The sequence below is a fragment of the Falco rusticolus genome, chromosome 7 (genome assembly GCF_015220075.1).
Source record: "Falco rusticolus isolate bFalRus1 chromosome 7, bFalRus1.pri, whole genome shotgun sequence".
NCBI classification, from domain to species: Eukaryota; Metazoa; Chordata; class Aves; order Falconiformes; family Falconidae; genus Falco; species Falco rusticolus.
In genome coordinates, this window is record NC_051193.1 from 22,086,563 (window position 1) to 22,109,033 (window position 22,471).

The window sequence follows — 22,471 nt, forward strand, 5'->3', positions numbered from 1 at the left end:
GCTGTAAATTTGGCAAGGGCAAGGCCCCGTTTGTTACAGCCTCGCAGGGAACACACCAGAAAGCCTGCCTTTTCTGTGCCCCGTGCCTGTGTGCGTTGCTCCTCCATTAAAGCTGATCTACCTTGACATAATGAAGCCTGCAACTTAATCAAGGGAGGCAGCGCCAGGCCCGGACTTTCAAGGCAATTTTTGCCTCCTCCTATTTGCACAGCTGCATTTTCCACAAGTTTAGCTGTTTCACCTAGCCACTACATCCACCTCAGCAGGAGGGAACAAAAAAAAACGGAAGGTGGCCTCAAGCATGCAGGAGCTCTGCACCTTTATGCTTCTCCCACCGTTAGAGCAAGTGCCTCAGCCACTCACCGTCTGCTGGTACAAGACAGGGAAAGATTATCCTAATTTTATCACAATGACTTCAACAAGGTATGCAGCAAGTCATTAGCTGAAACAGGAATTCAACCCAGAGATCCTAAACTAGCCCTTGCTCTTGCCATATTGGTATCGTACCCCATCTGCTTAGGTTTCAGAAAGGACTGAACAGCTGAGTTGCTGAGGGTGATACCTCCAGGGTACCTTCCTGACCAGAACACAATTACCTGGCAGCTTCGTCCCGACAGCTGCGAAATCAGCCGCACGCTCAGAAGCTGATCTTGTTATCCTCAACACAGCCTTACACCAACTTTGGGAGTCCCAGTCCCCCACCCCCACTGTAGAAGGGCTGATTCCCTAACAGTATCCCTCTCTCTCCCCCCTTCCCCAAATGCAGGGCACACAAAAACATTCGTTTCCACAAATAGGAGTGCTGTGAAAACTGTCTGTGTAACCGATGTGGTACCTGGGAGCTGCAACAGAGTTCAGTGCCCACTGCGTACGTGTGCTGTGTGCCTGCTCAGGGACCAGAGTGAGTGAAAAACAACCCTCCACCCCCTGAAAGGACAGCTTGGACTTGGTAGCTGCCTAATCCTATATCTTAAAGGTAAACTAGCCCTTCTGCCCTCCTCTCCTACTTCATAGCCACCTTTAACAGCAAATAGCTCACAGCATTTGAAGTGCTAAGCAGCAAAGTAAGGTGCAGCAGCAGGAGAGCAATAGCAAGCAATGCAGTGCTTTGAAGTATGCTTTTAAAAAAAAAAAGAAAACACAAAAAACCCATAAACTATGAAAAACTACTCAAAACTTTATTTAGTAGAAAACTTCCAGCAGACAAAATTAGTCTGTTTGAATGTTTGAAGTATTACACTGACAACATACTCATTAAAGACAAATCCCGTTCTCCTAAGGTGTAGTCCCGTTTCATATTGCACCCTTTATTCATTGCTTTCATCCTTACAGAAAGGCTGTAGAGCTCTTCTTCTGCAATGCCATCAAAAAAGAAGTCCTCATTGAAGATGGGATTTCTGCTCCTCTTTATAACAGTGCTTCTCTGTTTCTGTGTTTTCCCTGGCACCAGGGAGAAGGTGATACAGCAGTTTATGTTTTTGGGCTCTACAGAGTCATCGTATAAACCCTCTGCACTGATCAGGCGGACGCGCAGCCTTTCGTTCTCCGAGCAGTATTCGGCCGATAGCCTCAGCTTGCCTCCCTTGTCCATTACCACAGTGCTCTCTCCCACCAGCCTCTCCCGGCTGCGGATGAGGTCCAAGGGGAAGATGGGCGAACAGGACATGCTAAAGCTGCGTGTGGCAAGCAGCCCCTCCGAGGCCCGCCTGATGGCACTGGGGCTGTTATCAGTGGAGCTGCTCTCCTCCGTGGAGAGGGAGTTGTTCCTGGCCATGCTGGATTTGCTCTTGGCCTTCAGCGCCCGGTAGAGAAATCCCTCCTGACTTTGTGCTTTGACCAGGGAGCAGGGTCTGGGAGGTGACCTGCTGAGAAGCGGAGAACTGAAGGGAGAGGAGTCGCTGGAGGAGGCGGTATCGCTGTCGCAGGCACCTTGCCTGCGCAGAGCGGGGTGCTGGGGGGGCAGCCTCACGGAAGCAAAGCTGATAGCAATGGGACGGGACATTGGCCCTTTGCCACCGAACGTGTTGGCTCTGGATCGAGACAGCATCAGGCTGGGCAGGGAACCTCGTGGGTCACCGTGGAAGATGGACTCCTTTCTCCTGGTGTGGGGGCTCTCCAGCAAGGTGCAGAAGCCGTAGGAAGTGGGGGCTCTGGGAAAGTGAGGCAGGGAGAGCGCTGCTTGGGACCGGGGGTCCGAGTTTGTGCTCTCCTCCTCCAGCACCGGGATCTCTTCAGCACTTTCCACCTGAATGAGATGTGGCGAAGAAGAGCTGGGGCAGTAGCTGGGAACACTGAGATTCACGTCCTCTGAACTGCGCTCCTGGTGGGAGGCAGAGCCGGTCAGCCGCGGGGGGATGCAGAATTTGGGGATTCTGTCCGGGGTGAGCACATTGGGAAAAGCAGCAGCCCCCAGGCGGCCTTTGTCGGGCAGGTCCTGGCCGGGCGGCGGCCCCAGGGAGGAGGCGCTCGGGAGGGCTCCGCGTCCGCGCGATGTTCCGAGCTTTTCCAGGAGCCACATCCCGAGCCGGGCAGGAGGGCCGCCGGGGGGAGCCGCGGAACGAAGCCACCTGCAGGCACGCAGGGAGGCTGATCGCGGCAGCCTCCCCCCGGGCACGCCGAGCCCCGCGGGGCACCGGGCCGGGCTGGTCCGCGGGCTCAGCACCGCCTCCGCACCGCACCGCGCAGCGAGGCGACGCGGGGCTTCGCCGCAGCCCCCGAATGCGGCCACCGAAGGGAGAGACCGGGGCGAACGACCCCTCTGCCAGCCCCCCAGCGGGGACGTACCTGGTCCGGCGCCACCGCCGGCTCCCTCCGCAGCCCCGGCTCGCTGCGGGCCGGCCCGGCACCCTCGGCGGCTGCAGCCACCGCGCCCGCCCGCGCCGCCCTTTTCTACCGGCGCCGGGCGCCTCCCACCCGGCCCGCGCCCCGCCGGGGGGGGAGGGAAGGGAAGGGGGGGCCGCCGCCGCTGCCCCGGCCGGCCCCGAGCTGCGCAGGGCCGGGGCCAGAGGAGCCCCCCAGGCAGGCGGCGCGGGCAGGGGGCGGCCGTGGCTACCCCCGCCGGGGTGGGCTAAGCCCCCCGCGCTGCAGGAGGCCCCTCGCCCTCCCCCCGCGGCTCCATATCCATTGACAGAGGCGCCCCGAGCTGTCCCGAGACGAACCAGCTGACCCGGCAGAACAGCGGGACCGCCTCGGCCGGGAGCGGGGGCTGCGGCCGGCCGGGCTCTTGGGGAAGGGGCTTTGCTGCATCCGAGAGTGCGCTGTCCCCCCCGCCCCCCTCCCATCCCCAAAGAGCACGAGCCAAGCGAGCCCTGACCCGTGGCCACCGGCGCTGCTGAGCACGGCAGATGCAGGCAGGGGAAAGCCGGGCAGCCAGCGCTTTGGCTGGTGACCTTGAGAGGGAGCGTGTCACAGCCACACACATACACACCCCCCAGAGCCAGGTGGGATCCATGAACACTCCCACCGCGGTTCTGCAGCGCACCAGAACCCGGGTGGACCCTGCAAGCTCCCGGTGACCACCCTGCGGGCAGGGACCGGGACCCCCTCTCCCCCCCCAGCCGGGCGGGCCTGCAGCCGCACCGGCCCCGCTGGATGCCTCCAGCACAGCGACATCAGGCAAATAACCTCCCCGCTCCCCTGTTGCCGCTGCGGGGCTGAAGCTCCTGTTTCCCCGAGCGCTGGAAATAGACCGGCTGTGCCAGGGAACCCACCAGGTGAGTTACCGGGGCAGGGAACGTTTTGAACTTGCTGGAAGGTTTAGCTGGGAACACACACGGTCTGGGTCTGAGCCCTGCCCCCTCCTGCTCATTTTACACCAGTTAAGCTTCACTTCCATAATAATCCTCTAGTGATTCGAATCGGAGAAATTTCTTTCTGCCATGCTTTGTCAAAAGGTTCAGGACCCCTCAGGCGCCCTAGGCACGTTTCAGTGGTCAGTTCAGAGTGCAGTTCACCTCAATGGACTCACTTGCTGTAGGTGCTCTTCAGGTGGCCTCCAGGCTAATTCAGAGGCTTCCAGAGGGGGATTGTGCTCCCCCATGGACTTTCCAGCAGCAGGGTAAAAGGAGCTGTTGAAGACAGCAGGATGCTCTCCTTTGGGAAGCAGAACGTGCACCACATAGCTGCTACCCATCCAGACCAGGCAATACAGCGCTGTGTGTCACACACCACAGAGCCTCACTCCAATATATACGCTTCTACCTTTAATAGCAAAGAACAATTTAACTATAAAAATGGAGAAAAATGAAGGACACATTTTTAGTGGGAACCTCATCACCTCCAGTAACAAGTTCACAGAAGTTCAGCCATGGCAATCATGGCAAACTAGCCACAGGTATACAAAGTCCACAGCCAGCAGCAACATCAAGTAGCTGCCCTGGTTCAATACTTACTTGGTGTAGTTCCAATCAGCTTGCCTCACACAGGGCACCAACTGTCACAACACAAGCAAGCTGCAACAAGGCTTTTACCGGTTGATTCTCCAGTCCATGCTGCTGCTTCTCCTTCCTCCAGAGACCAGACGAAACTACTTCTCCTCTAACCAGTCTCTCTCCCACACGCCTTAGGGCTATTTAACCACTTAGTGGGAATGAGCTACAGCTGCACATCATCCATGTTGATCAACCCACTGCCTTGAAGCAAGGCCACAGCTGCATGTTATCAGTGCTAATCAACTCACCGCTTTCATTCCTCTACAGTTACTTTCCATTTCGTCTCTTCAGGCTTCCTCTACGGTTAGTGAAAAGAGCTGGGGTGTTCCCAGAGGGTGATTCAGAGCCTCCTGATCCCGGTTGCCTGCTCGGGGTGCTGGCTGCAGAGTGGGAGCAGGGGCCCGGCACCGGGTGGCACCTATCCTGGCCTTCCCGGCCCAGCTGCCCTGCAGCCGTATAACGGGGTGCTGGGGCACCCCCCGGGGATACAGGCACCCGGTGGCACGAGTTCAGCTTCCTGTGTGTACAACGGTTTCTCTTGCCTTGATTAGCTCCAGACCATAATTAAAATGTGCTGCCAACAAGGCTTCCCGTTGCTATAAGAAGTGCATCCGCAATAAACCACTTTCAAACCGGGAGGGATGTAATTTGCGGCGAGGCTTTGTCACAGCCCCCGCACAGGACCGCAGTGACCCTGGGAACCGCCCTGCAGCCCCCAGGCACAGCCCCCCGGGCAGCGCGGGGCCACGCTGGGCCGCTGCTCCCCCCCGGCGCCGCGCTCATCTCCTGAGGCCGCTCGGGGCTGCGGGGCGGCTGCGGAGACGGGGCAGCTGCGGGGCTGGGGGCAGCTGCGTGGCGGCCGCGGAGACAGGGGCAGCTGCGGGGCTGGGGGCAGCTGCGTGGCGGCCGCGGAGACAGGGGCAGCTGCGGGGTTGGGGGCAGCTGCGGGGCGGCTACGAAGACCGGGGCGACTGCGGCTGCGGGGCGGCTGCGGGGCCGGGGGTGCTGCGGGGTGGCTGCGGCTGCGGGGCGGCTGCGGAGACCGGGGCGGCTGCGGGGCGCCCCCTGGCGGCCGGAGCGGCGGCGCAGGGTAACCCCGAATGCCGGGCGAGGCGCGCCGCAGCCAGCCTGCCGGGGGCACAGCTCTCCCTTCTGGTTCCGCTGAGCTGATGGCAGGTTTTCACTCGGTGTTTCACTTACAAGGGATTTCGTTCTCCTGCAGACAATAGCAATGTCCTGGTTACCGATTAAAATAAAATCATAATAAAAAAGTGGTAGTTCTGCAAGCTCCTGCACGTGGGGATGTCGCACATACGCACACAATCATGGCGCGTTTCTGCAAGGGAGGAGAACACCGTTATCCTGCGCAGCTGCAGGGCCTGGCCGGTGCAGCTGCTATGGCAAGGGACATCTCTACCTGGAATAGTCACACGACCCAGAACCATTTTCCAGGCGTTCATTGATGGCACCAGCTGGGTCAAGGCCCTGGAAGCACAGGGGAACCCCTGCTCAGGTCAGCAGTTTATGGGGGTGAAGGCGGGTGCCCTCAGGAGCTGGCAGCCTTTGGGGCATGTGCACAGGGAGCTGGAGCCCTCCTGGTCCAGCCAAGATGAGTGGGAAGATAAAAAAGAAAAACTCCCAGCCCTGCCGTGAAAGGGGGAGGTGTGGAAGACAGGCGTGGATGAGGCAGCAGGGAACAGCCTGCCAGTCTGAAAGCAGCAGAAGTGGCTCACTGCACACAGTGCCTGAAATAGGCAGCGTTTCGCAGGCTGCGCTGAGAGTAAGTCACCCCGTTCAGTTGCATCTTCCTAAGAAAGCAGCAGCAATTCAGCTGTAGTTTCTTGAAAAAACCCTCAACCAACCGAGAGGTACTTAAATTCTTTCTTTTTCATTAGAGATTGATACTATGAGCAAATTTGTAGCACATTGATTCATTCCTGTCATTTTGACAAAGGTCAAAGATGTCTACTGAGCAGCCAGCTCACCACTTCTGGCCTAAACCAGGTCATCCTGCATCACTGGTACAGGCATACAGAGTAGTCACAGAGGTTCAGCAAATCTGATCTGAAAACTGTGTCTTTCTTCTCTTCCTTTGTATCTGACAGTGGCATATATTTTACCTCATCAGCCAAGGCAAATTTCTGTGTAGCTTTAGGAGAAGTGTTCACACTCCTTTAAATGAGCAAATGAAAGAACAGACGCCAGAGTGCTGCTTGGCAGCAAACACACGGTGGCAGGGCCCTTCGGGCACTTTGGAACTTTACAACAAGAATCCCAAGTACCTGGTGGCACAGCAGTGTGAACCGTAAAAATCTAAAGGTACAAACTAAAGAATTTGTTCGTTCCAGCGTATTACATGGTCCTGTGATGAGAAGCTGTGCCAAATCCAAGAAGGTTATGCTGTCCCTAATTCCACTGCCACTGAAGTCAGCAGAAAAAAAAATAAATCTCAGTCTGAAGTACAGGACTGTAAGGGATCTAACTGCATTTGCCTTTAAATGCCTTCCCATGTGAACAATGGAAATACACCTAATTCCAGGCAGTATCTACTTCATGTCTATCTCAAATCTGAAAACATATTTTCGTTATTCTGTCTACAGGATGTTGAATTTCTTTTCCTGCATGCTTTCTAAATTTCTTTTCCCAGCAAGCCTTCCAGGCTTTAAGACTCCATAACACAAAGCCCAGCTTTTCCAGCATGAAGTGTACTGCAGATAAAGCATGGTGTCCAAGGCCAATAAGATTCAGATGCTATGTGCAGAAAAGCCTAGCATTTTAATTGGTTAAAAAATATCTCCCCCTGCAACAGTTTGGTGCCCAGGAGTAGATGAGCTGCTCCAGTCTGTTTTCTGTCACATATTTTAACATGAAGATAGAGTCTAACTTTCACTAACAGCAATTCCCATGCTCAGCTGTGTAAAGGAATCCTCTAAGCAGGCATGAATATGTATAAAGCTGGGAGAAAAGAGATAATAGCTCCAATGAAAAGGGGAATTAAGTCTTTCTTGCATTTTTTGTGTTCAAGCAACCTACCAGTAATGACTAACATCCTTTCTGAAACTGCTCGTCTCCTTTAAAGCTTAAATGGTATCACATGGGAAACATTTTATTCCATTCTCTCGAACACAAATCAGAGTTTGTCTATAAACATTCACTAATAAATAATATAAATTTATGATTAGCCTCATTTCCTATCTCCTACTCAATAAGCTTGTTTGATTATATTGCTGCTAGTGTATGAGCGATTTAGTACTGATTTTACCTTGAATGATAGAAAATACTCAATGCCTCCCACAAAATACACCTATTCTACACATCCATCAGAAATTTTTTGCCTAGATTTTATTCTACTTATTAAGCATAAAACCCAATACACTATTTTACTGTGGAAGTTCAGTTTCTATAACCATCACTAACGAGACTGCATTCCCGGCATAGAGCAATCCCTATCATAAAAAAGGGAGCTGGTCACCAAGCAGATCACTGGCTTTCATTGGATTCACTGAATACCTGAAGGTAACGTTGCTGGATAATTAATTCTGTCTTATCATTGCCCTTCCCCTTGAAAAAGATTTGAAAGTTTTGACTTAAATGAACATTGCCGATTTAAGTGGCCACAGTCAACACACCCTGGGGAACAGGGTGACTTCTGAGGGTGAAAAGGTTTTTCACTATTTACTATGTATCTACAAAGTCAGTACAAATTCAGACCAACAGGATAAGCAGATTCTGGATACGTGTATTTTCATCGGTGGGTCAGTTGTATACCTGTCTTACAACAAACAGATGAGTTAGAACAGCTGAATCCAGGGAAAACACAAAGAAATAGAAGGTTTGGGGGGTTTAGAGAACACATGCCTCATAGAAAACATTATACATATATAGTGGCTTCGTGGATTTTACTTGAACAAATCAAGATTTAATACCAAATGTTCAATGAACTAGAGCAATATGCTTATGCAATACAGCAGGTTATCAGGTTTGTCCTTCTCCAGTGAAAGTAAAAAAATGATGTATTATGGGAAAATCTGTATGAAATATTCCTGGTGAGAGCTGGAAACATCGCATAGTCTTATAAAATGCCAGTAAGAAACTGAAACTCAACTTGAGGTGTACCAGCATTGCTGAGAAAGAGCCTCAACTTTTCTAGAATATAACTATCTCATCTTAGGATGTACAGAATTACCTAGATTCAAATGGGTGCTCATTAGTCAAGTCTCCTATTTGTAATATTATAATTTTCTGTTGTTTTCATGACAGTGTTGCTAATTGGGTTGATCGGAGTTTTTCCTGCTCGCTGTTGAGCCGCAGTTGCAATGCTGTGGCCAGTGTGGTACTGGGGAGCGGTACTATGGACCAGAAGAGCTGCTACATACAAAGATCACTTTGGGCATTAATGGAAAAGCAGATGCATCTTTCATGACAGTGGCATATAAAGAACTCCAGACATCCAGTAAACTTCATCAAGCAGACTTGTAACACTGTAGGAAAGAATGGAACTGGAAAAATATTTTAAAGGCTACCAGGATCGTGAAAAATATCACACAGCAGGTAATTCATTATCTGCATTTCCCATGCCTGGAGCAAAATGAGCTCCGCTGCTCAGTTCAGTCAATCACCTGGAAAAGCAACCTTCTGCTGGCAGATAACTGTATAGAATTTAACAGCAGAGCAGAGCAGAGCAGATTACTGTCCTGGTTTCGGCTGGGATGGAGTTACCTTTCTTCTTGGTAGCTGGTGCAGGGCTGTGTACTGGCCATGATGTGAGAACACCATCCATAGCACACTGATGTTGTTAGTTGTTGCTGGGTGATGTTTATACTCAGTCAAGGACTTTTCGGTTCCTTGGGCCCTGCCAGCGGGAGGGCTGGAGGGGCGCAGGAAACTGGGGGGAGACACAGCCAGGACAGGTGACCTGAACCAGCCCAAGAGGTATTCCATACCAAGGGATGTCTTGCTGAGTATATAACCTGGGGGAAGAGCGAGGAAGGGGGTATGCCCGGCATTATGGCTTTTGTCTTCCCAAGTAACTGTTACGCGTGATGGAGCCCTGCTTTCCTGGGGGTGGCCGAACACCTGCCCACCCATGGGCAGCGGTGATGAATTCCTTGTGTTGCTTTGCCTGCATGCACAGCTTTTGCTTTACCTATTAAATTGTTCTTATCTCGACCCCCAAGTTTTACATTCCAATTCTCCTCCCCATCTCTCCAGTGAGGGGGAGTGAGCGAGCAGCCGGTTAAACCACACCAGCTCCCCAGCACCACCAGAGGGTTTGAGAGGCACCTGGTCAGCCTGGGTGTTAGGCAAACTGACGGAAGGATCGTAAAGGAGGCTGGAACTGCTTGAGAAAGGAAGAAAACAGAAGAGAGTGAGATTATTTAATTGAAAGAAATCTGATAAGCAGAATGACTCTGCTGGTTCTGCTCACTTCTGGAGAACAGGGGGACTTTGAGCTGTGCCGCGCCACCCCAGCCTGAAAGGAAGAGGATTGCATGCCCCTCCGCCGGGGCCTGGCGAGCCGCTGCCCCACCAGTGACTTTCTGTGATTAAATCTTACACTTCCAAAGGTAGAAGGGCTCTGGGGCTCAAAAGGAGGCCGCTGGTGCCCCTGCATCTGTGAGGCCACCGTTCTGCAGGGTGACAGGAAAGCGTCTGATGTTTCTCCACTGAATTAATAGTATCAGTGTGGTTAAAGGATGCCTGATCAGGGAGATAATGTCACAGTTTTGTGGCTGTGGACATGTATTCACTCTGACAGGCCAGTCATAAGATCATAGCCAGGTTACGCAGGCACAGACACAAAGAATAGAAATTTAATTTCCTCCAAACAAAGATTTACATTCCATAGATGACTCCGCAAGTGCCCTTAATCTGCGTCCTTGAAGGCACAGCGGCAGCAGAGGTGTGTATGTAGGCCAGCCACCCACCCAGGCTGTCAGGCCCTGGAACACTAAAGCCATGGATGAGCAGTGAGGAGACAGTTGTCAGGAGGGACGGAGCATTCTGGAATACGCTGTGGTGGTTCTTCCAGCAATGATAGCTTAACATCAGTAGCTAGAACAAGTGAGCACAAATAAGTCACACCATCCAAGTGGTTTAGGATGTAGCACCTTGCCTGCTAAAGCAGCGTTGAGGCAGCACTGCCATGGACGGGCAGCCCTGAGGGCAAGCGGGAAATGGTTTTTTTTCTGTTCTGTCTGGTAGAATTTAGGTTACAACTGATTTTAAAAACAGAGAGTTCACAGCTCCAACTTTTTAAATGGCCCTCTGGTACGTTCTGTCAATGCAGAACTAGGAAAAGATGGTAATTTGGCATCAAGCAAATATAATTGTGAAAAGGACTTTAAAATCCTCTCCCCTAAAGGGTATGGATGTCTCATCTTGAAAATGGAAGAAAGCCTAGTGATTTCTCCCCAAACCAAGCACATGTGGGTGGGAGCAAACCTTGCAGCAAGACAGAAGAAACACATATCCAAGGGACTGGTGTATAAACTGCCTTGTTAGTAGATGTTCCACATAAGTTTTATAGTGCTTAGCATAATGAAAACCTAAAAATTCCCATGACATTTCCCAGGAGCTGCAGCTCTGTGTTGCAGTCTCTGGGTTTCTTCCAAGAATTCTGGGATGTGGTGACACCAGACCCAGAGCTGCCCACAAACCAAAGTGTTTGGGTCACTCTTCTGTTGTGGAAGATCGACCTTTTATTTGGGCAAACAGCCTGGACTTCCACGCAGCAGGCTGGGTCTGTGAGACGTAAACATGTCGTGATTTCCAGAAACAGAAATTTGACATGGGTGGGAGAGCTTATGCTGCAGACCACCCCATCGGCATGTTGTAGATTCAAGTGACTACAAGGTGATCGGCATCTCTCAGTCTTTCCTGAAACCTGGGTACAGACTTCACTGCGGGTTGCTTGTTCCCTCGGTACCTATATCTAGCCCAATTTCAGGGCAGGCTTCTCTCCACCAGGCCAGGTAAATGCTTCTAAGATTTTCTGAAAAAAAAACCTCCACCAAACTGATCAGCTCTTTTTACAGGGCTGTGCTGTGTTACAGCAGTAATGACCACTGTTCATCTCGTGACTTTGTAGAGTTACCGTGCTGTGGCTTGCAGCAGGATATTCCCCAGTTAATGAAATTTGAGAATTACAGCTTATATTTTCCTCAGGATAATAAAAGAAATAAAATCAGGTAGTGCAACTTTATGATTTATAGAATAGAATATTTCCATTGGAAGGGACCTACAGTGATCAACTAGTGCAACCGCCTGACCAACTCATGGCTGACCCCAAGTTACAGATCGTTATTAAGGGCCTTGTCCAAATGCCTCAAACACTGACAGGCTTGGGGCATTGGCCACCTCTCTAGGAAGCCTGTTCTCAGTGTCCGACCACCCTGTTGGTAAAGAAATGCTTCCTCATGGCCAGTCTAAAGCTCCCCTGGCACAGCTTTGAACCGTTCCCGCGAGTTCTATCATTGGATCCCAGGGAGAAGAGCTCAGCTCCTCCTTCTCCACCATGGAGAGCAATGAGGTCACCCTCAGCCTCCTCTGCTCCAAATCAGACAAGTCCAAACCCCTCAGCCACTCCTCATCTACAAAGAAGTGTTCGGTTCAGATTCCCTGCTTAGAAACAAAAGCATAAATATCAAAGCACTTCGTGCAACGGTCTGTTCTGGTGGCCTTGATAGGAGAACGCTTTCTGCACTTTGGTCCCACACTTAATGTAGTCTAATTTCATGGTAATTCTCATGTATCCTAAATGTATTTGTTGCATATAAAGGTTATATTGACAACTGTAAGGTGAATAATACATGTAGTGAGAAAAGCTATTCTTTGTATCCTCTTCATGCTCTAAATAGACTTAAATATGAAAGATTAAAAATACACGTAATTTTTATTTTCAAACAAAAATGAGGCTTTGTAAAGCAGACAGGTTTCCACAAAACTTAAACTCAATGAAGATCACTTCTATCACGGTTAAAGAAAAAGAGAAACAAAGAAAGAAAGAAAGAAAGAAGACAACAGATGTAGTTCCCTATTGCACAGTCCTGGCACTATGCTTGTCCACAGAATGAATGTATTTCAACCCTTGATAAAATATATTTACATCCAGCTCAAAAAGTTACATTCAAGGGAAGCTATGGATCTATGTGCCAATTTTTGTCATTTTATACATTATTTTATTCCTCAAAAGAAGATTCTGACTCAGCAAATGGATAATTAACTATACTCCCCCCTCAAGCAGGTGTTACGTCACTAGTTATTCTTTAGAATAACTCCTAGGATTTATCTGCTTGTCGTCTTCATTCAAGACACAAGCCTAAAACTGTGAAGTTAGACACCATGTGCTGTGGCCCATGACCTCCATGAACAGCAATATTGACAGTTTCCTCTACAATGGCACCGCACCACGCTCTGATAGTCAAGCAGAAACCTGCAGCGGTGGTTTTGGTTTCCAAAAGTATGGCGGGGTTGAGCTACGCACTGCAAAACACTTACTGGCAGGTTTTATTAAATGAGTCGTTCTCCATAAGCTCTCCCCCTGGCCCAGATGCACACCAGAGGCTTCCCCAAAGAGTGTGGGTCAGTAACAACCTTAAACTGAGAAAAGCGGCAGGATTAGCCCCCTAATGCACCTAAACGCATGTTCTGGGGCTGCCTAGCCGGCTGCAGCGCGACCTGCAGGCACAGTACGTATGAAGCTTAAATGCACCAGATGACGTTGCTGTGTTGAAGCAGCAACCTGCTACTACAAACGGGGCTCATGAAAGTGAACGAGGCAGAAAGCCAAGGACGTTTCAGAAAGGATAATTCACCTTGTCAAAACATGCTAGATCTTAATTCAGAGCGTTTAACACTTTAAAAACAGGTGTGTTGGCAAACATCACTTCCCTGCATTTCCCACGCCACGAGCTACAAACACTGAAGCAGCATCACTGAGGGGGACAGGTTCTGCGCTCAGCCCCGATAACCCAGCAGCACCCACAGCCACCGGTGGGCCATGCCGGGTGGCCCTGCGCCCATCGAAGCTCCAAGGAGCCCTGGGGGGGCTCTCCGGGTGATCCGCCCTTGGCCCAGCGCAGCCCCATTCCCAGGCAGATACTGCAGTGGGAAATCGGGAGCACACTCTCCAAGTCCAGGTGGGGAATTCTGCCGTGGGAGCTGCCAGGTCGAGGGATGCTGTGCCGCACGTGCAGGGGAGCATGAAGCGCACAAGAGCAGCGGCCGCCAGCTGACTTACTCCTCTGCAGACCATACACGGTGAATCTCACACTGTTTATATGAGCTTCCACCTAGACTTTCTTTTGACTTAAGATTTGAATTGGAAATACTCCTGCTTTGCAGCAAGTCCAGCCAGCCAGCCAGTCCAGCCAGCTTCCACCTGGTCATTTCAGATGAAATATTAAAAAGAAAATTCACGGATAACGAAACCACGTCCTCTGAGTAGTAGAATTTAGTTGAACATTCCTTCTAGATGAAGGTGGCACGCTGATGGGATTGGCCTCAACGTCTTGATGGGTAGGACATGTAATCTTGAGAGTTACATCTTTAAATGAAATACATTTCAGAGTGGCATCACGAATCAGCAGCACCTAATTAAGAAACAGATGCTGCTCTTGGTACACTGAAGTGCAACATTTAAAGCAAAGCTCAAATCTAGATTCTTCATCCTTAGACTCTGTCATCAGCATTTCTGCATGCAGAACAGTTCTTTCTAAAATTTCATTGCAGAAGGACCCAGCATTTCAGCAGCCAGGCTGTTGTTTTCTGTCCACTAAGTTGTTGTGTTTCTGCAGAATTACTTTCTGAAAGGAGCAAGTGTTCCACATGTTTTACTTCCCATTTGAAAAACGGGGCCTGCGACAGCCCTGACCCCGCAAAGCTTCATATACATGGCCTGGGATTACCTCCCTAACCTCAGAGCTCCTTGTGCCCAAAGAATATTTGGAGAAAGTAATTTGGAATATCAGTGGTGGGAGAAAAAAAAATAATCCATTAATGAAACTGATATCAGTAAGAAGAATTAGAATCCAGAAGCCAACATAGAAAGCTCTGTAGACTTCAGGCAACTTTGGGAAAAGGCTCAAGATTTTGTGGAGGTGCTGGTTTTGGTCTTGGGAAGCAGACAGAAAGGATGAAAACAGACAGTGACAGTTTTGTTATCAGAAGGAAACTGATTGTCTGAAATTTAATTTAAAAGAAAACTAGAAGAAAAGCCACAGGATACTGTAATTATACCCTGGGCTAAAGGAGCAGATTTGGGGGATTTTGTGGAGTGTGTCCCCCCCCCCCCCCCCCCCCCCCGCATTAAATATCTGCCATTAATGTTTACAACCAGAGAAGTGCAGCAAACTAGGTTAAAAGTGCTCGGAGAATAGCAGTGGCTCAGAGCAGCAGGCAGGAAAAGTGTGAGAAAGGCAGGGACTGTCTTTGACAAAATTCCTTCCAAGCCAGGGAATCCATAGGCATGAGAAAACAAACACTTGAACTACGGCTCCCAAACACAAAGAGTTTAAACATATGGCCAGATATTACTATATAAAGAAAAACAATTTGAAGTTATTGCTGTCACACACATATTCCCAGTGGGAGAAGTAGAAATAGGCCCACGTGACCATAACAGATTCTCTGGCACTTGGTAAAAATTGTTCCATGGTGAGCAGCTTTGCTTAAGTGGGCAGGACAGAATGAAACCCTTCATTGTTTGGCTATCTCATCCTCTTGTTCCCGTAGGCAAGCTTTAAGCTTGAATCCAGCCTCAGCCTCCCACCCTCCCCGTCCCCCAGGGCCAGCAGCATCCCGCTGGAGCAGGCACTGCGGAACACATGGCACTGGTGTGCCGGGAACCTCCTCCACCCCCACGCCTAAGAGAAAACAGGCTGCACTTCACTTGCAGCACATTTCACTTGAGGCTTCATGCTACCCGAACGCATGGCAGAACCTAACACCCAGCTGCTGGGACACTCGTGGGTTTGCTGCTCCCCACGCATGTGAAGTAGAAGGTGCTTTTCTTTGTTTTCTAGCACTTACAAATGTATCTTGCCACGGATTTTGCCTCAATTAAAATAACAAACACAACAGTAGCTCTGGAAAATGGCTCTCCTAGCACCAGCTTATAAGGACAGGCTGCTGAGAAGAAAGAAGGGATATCAGGGAATGCCTTTTCCAGGGCACAGTTGTGGGAAGCACGGGTCTTCATGACGAGCAGCACCATCCTCAGAGCTAAGGATGAAACCAGCCAGGTGATACAGCAGGTTCTTTATTTTCCTCCCACCTGAATAAACAAGAAAAGAAACTCCCTGGGCAGCAGTCTTGTTCTGTCCCTCATCTATCTCTCTATACAGATGGTCAGTCGTGTAAATACAGGGAGGGCAGGGGCCGGGCCCTCCCTGGTGTCTCTGGGGCTAAAAACATCCGAAAGCTGCTGTTTCACAGAGGAAATCCCACCTCTGGCCTCCAGGACAGAGTTTGCTTGTTTCTGCAACAAAGCATTGTCCGCCTCGTCAGCACTCAGACAGTAGGGCTGGGATCAGAAAGCCATCAACTTGTCCCTGCTACTTTTAATTAAGCAGAAGTCGTCAGCCAACTGAAGGGCAGTGAACGGCACAGGCCCGTAGTAGCACAGGGCTCCGGGTTCTGGTGTTCCTAGTTCTGAGCCACACGGCAGCAGCACCCTCGCTCTGTGTGCTCTTTGCTGTTATTTGCTACTTACTGTGATGGGCTGAAGCTGGGAAGAGCAACTGCATTATAATCTGCAATTTACAGCTCAGCAACTTCCCCAGAGCAACGAAGTGATAGCATTCACAGAACCGTCGAAGGCTGGAAAAGATCTGTAAGATCAGAGTCCAACAGCAGCTAGAGTGGCAGGCAGCCAGAGGAGCCCCAGGTGCTGAACCCACGTTGCCCGTTCGGCCATCAGCTGTTTCAGGCGGCTGGAAGTCAGTCACAATTGCCCCACTTCACCCATCAGCAGCTTGCCCTCTCTAAGAATACAACAGAGATCTCTCCTGCTTTCTGCTAGATCTACATCAAAGCCCCTTGGAAGTTGTCAAGAACCCTGGTGACCCTGGTCTTGAGTCAGTTTGCTAAAGGAAACCTGCAAAATTAATCATGGGATTGTAGATTATTTTTTTTTCTTTTTGAAGTACTGCACTGGTGCACAGCAGCTGCGGTGATACAAGCCCTTCAAGGATGGTTTCAGTGGTATGTGATCTCATGCGCTGAAAAGAGTGGCAGACAAGGGAAAAAAGCACTCCTGGGCCTGCGCTGCTATACTGAATACTTTGATTCTAAATATTATTGAAAAGTGTCTTCAGTGTGCTGGCCAGTGAAACTCTGGAAAAGCATTTCATAAATCAGTTTAAATTAGCAGCACTTCATGTCCTCCAGGCAAAGCAATCCTTTATGGCTTAATCTAGATGCTGAGGTAGCATTAAAAGAAAGAAAGAACTGAGGATTGCTATCAGTGAATGACTGGCAATAAGATGTGAGATTGATTTGATCACAGGAAATGCAAACAAATTATACCTTTAGGGGGTGTCAGTGAAAAGCTCAGCGTTACAATAAATCACCACCAGACCCTGGAGACAGAGCAGCTGGGAATGGGCTGGTGCTCCCTCCTCTCAGCCACGCTGGCCTTACCTCTGCGTAATCCTGCTGATTTCGCTTTCACTGCACAAATGAGAAAAGAATCACATGCCAAATATATGCCGTGCTAGCTCTGACCCATGTCAGCAATTGTGACTCCACAACCTCCAACATTAATGTTCCTGTCCATCCTGAACAGCTTTTTGTTCCTGTCCATCCTGAACAGCTTTTTCACCAGGACACTTGAGCTCCACATAATAAAAATACTTAAAAGTGCTTTAAGAAAGTTCTTTTATGAGGGAACTGCTGATATATTCTTCTTCATGTCTTCTACGTTTCTTTTGAATCAACATCTCACTTAGAATCTGTAATGTCAAGAACAGTAGCAATTTCCCTTTTCAGAGCTCCCAAAGCAGATTTCGTGCCTTTTTCATTTTTACTAGTTTTTTTTCAATACTGATCCTTTTACAGAGCACAGTTCCCACGCCGCCCTTTTATTTCTCCATCTATACCGGTTCTAGTCAGAATATAAATTCATTTATCACAGTTCTCACTCCCATTTCTATGCAACTGAAACACCACAAAATCTTGGCCAAAGAAAGCTAATCTAGCAGACTTAGAATATTGCATCTCGTAAAGTCTTATTAAAATACTTGATAGCTAGCGCTGCCTTGTTCAAATTTGGTTCACCTTTTATCTTTGTCCTGCTGTAGATTACACTTTACTCCGGAATTCCATTTCCTCCTCTCCTAGAAGTCAAGTGCCCATCAGGTTTCTGCCATCTCCAAATCCAGCTTGTCTTAATGTATTAAATCCACCTTCTAAACCCATTCTTGGAGATGTTTGAAGCAGCAGCCAAGTCAGGACAAGCTTTGGCTGTGTATAACTGATCCAGAGATCCCCCTCCTGTGACCGGCCACCGCTGTAGGTCCTGGAGTTTCTCTGAAGCCCAGACTATTTACAGAAGGCAAGCCTGCAGATATGCCATTTCTAGAGAAGGAATGCAGGGCTGGAAGAGGCCCCCTCAGTCCGAGCACTATCCTTCTTTGCTGCAAACATCCCATCATCACCATCTTACCCTGCTGCATCATGAAAGGAAGTCAGGTTCCAGCCCTGCTTCTAGAGGAAAGCTCTTCTAGATCCCCATCCCTGCTGTAATCCTCCCAGGCTAAGCCTATTCCCAGCCCCTCCAGGCTCATCTGCCCACCAACATTTTCCTGAACCTCACACAATTATTCTTCTTCTTCCTTCCCACCAGCGCCCACCCTCCAATGTGCTACGGAGGACAGTTGTTTCAACCTTTCTGTAGATAAACATCACGGTCTTTTAGTCTCCTCTTACAGAGGACAACCATAGAATCACTTGGGTTGGAAAAGACCTTTGAGATCATCAAACCCAACCATTAACCCATGACTGCCCAGCCCACCACTAACCCATGCCCCTGAGCACCACAGCTCCGTGTTTTTTAAACCCCTCCAGGGACGGTGACTCACCCACCTCCCTGGGCAGCCTGTGCCAGTGCTTGACCACCCTGACTCAAGAAATTTTTCCTAATATCCAATCTGAACCTCCCCTGGCGTAGCTTGAGGCAGTTTCCTTTTGTCCTGTCACTTGTTATCTGGGGGAAGAGACGGACCCCACTGCCTGCAGCCCCTGACAGGCATTTGCAGAGAGCGATCAGGTCCCCCCTGAGCCCCCTCCTCCGCGGGCTGAACACCCCCAGTGCCCTCAGCCATCCTCAGAGGGCTTGTTCTCTAGACCCTAGAGACAGTCCATTCCTTCCCTGTGACAGGAAAACTCACTTTGTATGAAACGAGGAATATTCTTTGTATCTGAAGGGAACAGACCTCCCAACACAGGTCTTCTTCGGGATTGCTCACGGTGATCTCACGACTGACGGTGCTGCCTAAGCCGCTCGCCCCAAACCCAAAGCTCACACTTTGCTGCAGAGGGTTTTGCTCCTGCTCCTAATTGCAAGACTACGCATTCCGCAGCTCTGAATTTCTTCTGGTTTCTTTTACTTCAAAGTTACTTTAGACCTCAAGGACAGTGCTTTTCTCCTTGTCTTCAAGGAGCAAAGCTCCTCCACCCTCATCCAAATCCTCCCACACAGTGTGTTTCAAGCAAAGGTTTTCTTTGCATTAGAGGGGAGAGGCAGAATACTTGGATTTTGGTCATCAACAGAAACACAAATAGAATACATTTTCTGGAGAGAGGCTGGATAAAGCTGTGTGGAAACTGTCCGTTCACACAGTTGAAATGAACTGCCATCAGGGCTTTGCAAATGAAAACGTATGTTCCCATCCTTGACCCTTCAAAGGGCAGGTGCGAGCAGCGCTACAGAGCTGCGCTGGGTGAAGGGAGCCCCAGAAGTGCACGGACCGCTGCTTTGTGGGTCTGAACCCAAGCTGCACGTCACCCCACAAAGCCCGTCAGGTTTACTTCTACTGAGCCCTATGCGCGACATGCCATCATTTCACCAGTATTCTTGGCATCTATAGCCAGTTTCTCTAGACAGTGACTAGTCAAGAGGGTAACATTTCGTAAAAGAAAAAGACTATCAGGGCTTATTGCTCCTAGTTGCACTCATTCCTCTCCTCTATAAAAACACTAATTTCCTGGGCCAAAACTTTCTCATTCTCTTTGCTCCCCTTCTTTGGCTGAATCATGTTCAAATTCCTCCCTATTTGGTAACCAGCTAGCTGCTTGTTAGATTGCAATTAGACATACATACACGGCACCACCTGCTACATGCTTTTTATTTCTTTTTGGCTCAGGAACAGCTGTTGGTTTCAGTTTTTGCAAATTCAGAGTGAAGGAGAAGAGGGAATTTTGGTTGTTGGTTTTTTTTTTTTTTTTACAGATGCTTTAATTCTTCTGCAGGATATCAGGGCACGTAACAAACTCAGAAGAAAATTTAATATCATAGATCATAATGTTTTACATAGCTTTGTCAGTGAAATAGTGGATGTTTAATGAGCTTACTTGAGGAGTCCCCAAAATTATATAGGCCCACAACCACATATGTTTGTCCCCAGGGTCTGGGGGTTTTTTTGGTTTTTTTAAACCTTCTGATCTTAACAATATGCACAACCCTAGCCAAACAACTGGAATTTTTATAAAGAGATAGATAGGATATAAAATAAAGCAACCAATGCAGTAAAAACCTGCCAGAAGGTCAGATGGAAAAGTCTCATTGCTCTGGCTTGAATACTTCTTTTAAAAGTGAGGGAGACAAAGATACAGTGCATCATTTCCATGATTTTCAGTTCACTGACCCGTAAGTCAATCCTTGAATTTATTAATAATAGGGCATAATTTTTTTCAAAGTATTGTGCCGTGTCAATTTTAAGATCTTTTGTCAATTCAAGTGTAAAAATGCAGCTAACAAACCTAACTGCCTGCTACTTGGTGTTTTGACAAACACAGTTGTGAGTTATTTGGGAGGAAATGAATCAGGCTATTGCAAAAGCGCGGGGCTGACCACGTCGGCCGAAGCGCCGGCCTCTCCTCTCCTCTCCGGCGGGCACGCAGCAATACACCGCTTGGCTGAGCGCTACGGGCTGCGTGCCGGCAGCAGGATCCGGCCTGAGCCACAGGATTAAAATCCCCACAAAAAAGCCTCGAGAGCTGTTCGCTGTTGACATGGTTCCAACTAATAAGTACAAACAAGAAGCATCTTACTTCATGGGAGTTGTTTGGTTTTGTTTTGGGATTTTTTTTCCCCTCAAACATTCTATGTTAAAAATCCCGGATTGGTGATAAGTACAGCTCCCCCGTTAGAAGGGCTGTACTTTTAAAGTCGGGTTGGAGAATACTTACTATTCCCTCATCGAATTGCTGGGCAGCAGCAGTGTCTAAGCACACAAACATCTGCAAAACCTGTCCGAGAGCCAGGAAGGGATTTGGAGTTGTGAGACCGGTAGGCACCGCTGCCCTGCGGCCAAGTTTTCTGAAGCCGTATAAATTCCCTTGCAAAACTATAATATTGTAACTGACTCCCTCCGCAGCCACTAATGCATAGAAGATCCAATGCCATGCTCTCCCTTCCCCTTCCCCCCCCTTGCCTAATACCTTTGCTATTTCAAGCTGTCACCAGTTTATAGCTGTTTTCCCAGAACTCGCTGCTGTTGCGCATCTCCAGTCACATAGGATGGCAGAGCCGTACCTGTGCTGCCCCTCTTCGCTCCAGTGGGACAGCCTGGTGGCACTGGGGCGGTGACACCCCAGTGGGCTCTAAGCTGGTTGGGATTTCTGCTCGGTTTCGGTAAGATTTAAGTCATAGAGCTCAATGAAAAGCTCTTACGGTTGTTCTCAAGGAATCAAAGTACAAAGGAACTAAGCATGTAGGGTGTATTTGCAGATGTATTTGCAGGTGTATTCAGGCACTCACTGATGTGAGCAGACGCTTGATAGAGGCTCTTTAAATGAGATTTTAAGTAGCATCTAAATAATGTGGCTCAGACTTATAACTCAGGTGCTTTTACAGTCTGCACTACCCAAGTCTCTCTGTACAGGCAGTTATGTGCCCTCCTGAATTCAGCCCCTTAACAGTTCGGGTCTCACTAAAATTTATAGCAAAACATTCCCTGATTCCAGTCACACACCGTGCCCCCAGCTACATCCAGTCTAGCAGCCAGCCACCGCCAACCCCTCCCCCAGTTCTGGGCAGAGATGCACCTCACTCAGCCTCCCCCACCTCTGAGCATCACCACGGGAACATCCGTACTTACTGAAGACACCCAGATGTCCTACATAAGCTGGTGCCAATTCCAGCCATTGAGCAGGATGCATGGAAAGCCTCAGAAGCCGCAGCAGCCAAGCCTTAGCGCCCCAGGATGGGACCAGCACAACCTTTGGGACCCCATGGTTCAGCTGTGCCTTCCCATGCACAAACTGGTGAGCTGAGAAGAGATTTACAGGGCAATCCCTGTCCAAGCCTTTTGCTTTACAACTGCAAGTGTTACAGGGTTACACTTTCCCCTTAAATTCCAGCAAAAAAACCAGTTACTGACACAGAATATCACAGAGCTGAGCTAAAATTAAACTTGAGGGTGAAATTGCAAATTATGCTATTGATCAAGGCTAAAAGATTGATGTTCGTCATTTCAGGTTCCATTAATTCCACCACAGTGCAACAGGATGGCATCCTGGAATCCAATTTCCTCACTAACATTAGTCCTTCACATATTCTGATATATCTTGATTTTATTCAAGTCACTTAAAGTCACTGCTGTGTTTTCATTTGGCCTTCGTTTTCCCTTTTTTCACTGGGAGAAGTTTGTTTGGTTTTTTTTTTTGGTTTGTTTTTTTTTTTTCATCTGAGTTGAGCTTGAAATCTGGTTTATAGCTCATTGATATTGTATTTTTGCTGTCTCAGATGACTGAAAAGCAAGTCACACTGGACGCCTGATGTGTATCCCGGGTCTGCAGGACAGGGAATGAAGCGGTGT

General features: G+C 49.1%; 1 protein-coding gene across 1 annotated transcript in view; it reads right to left on the minus strand.

The window, feature by feature from the left end:
- Positions 1-1,154: 1,154 nt before the first annotated feature.
- LOC119150636 (C2 calcium-dependent domain-containing protein 4C-like) overlaps positions 1,155-22,471 on the minus strand; it is a 28,246-nt gene continuing 6,929 nt past the window's right edge. Inside the window, exon 2 of the mRNA XM_037393244.1 lies at positions 1,155-2,567. Coding sequence (XP_037249141.1) covers positions 1,235-2,567 — 1,333 coding nt within the window. The 3' untranslated portion in view covers positions 1,155-1,234. The remainder of the gene's footprint in view (positions 2,568-22,471) is intronic.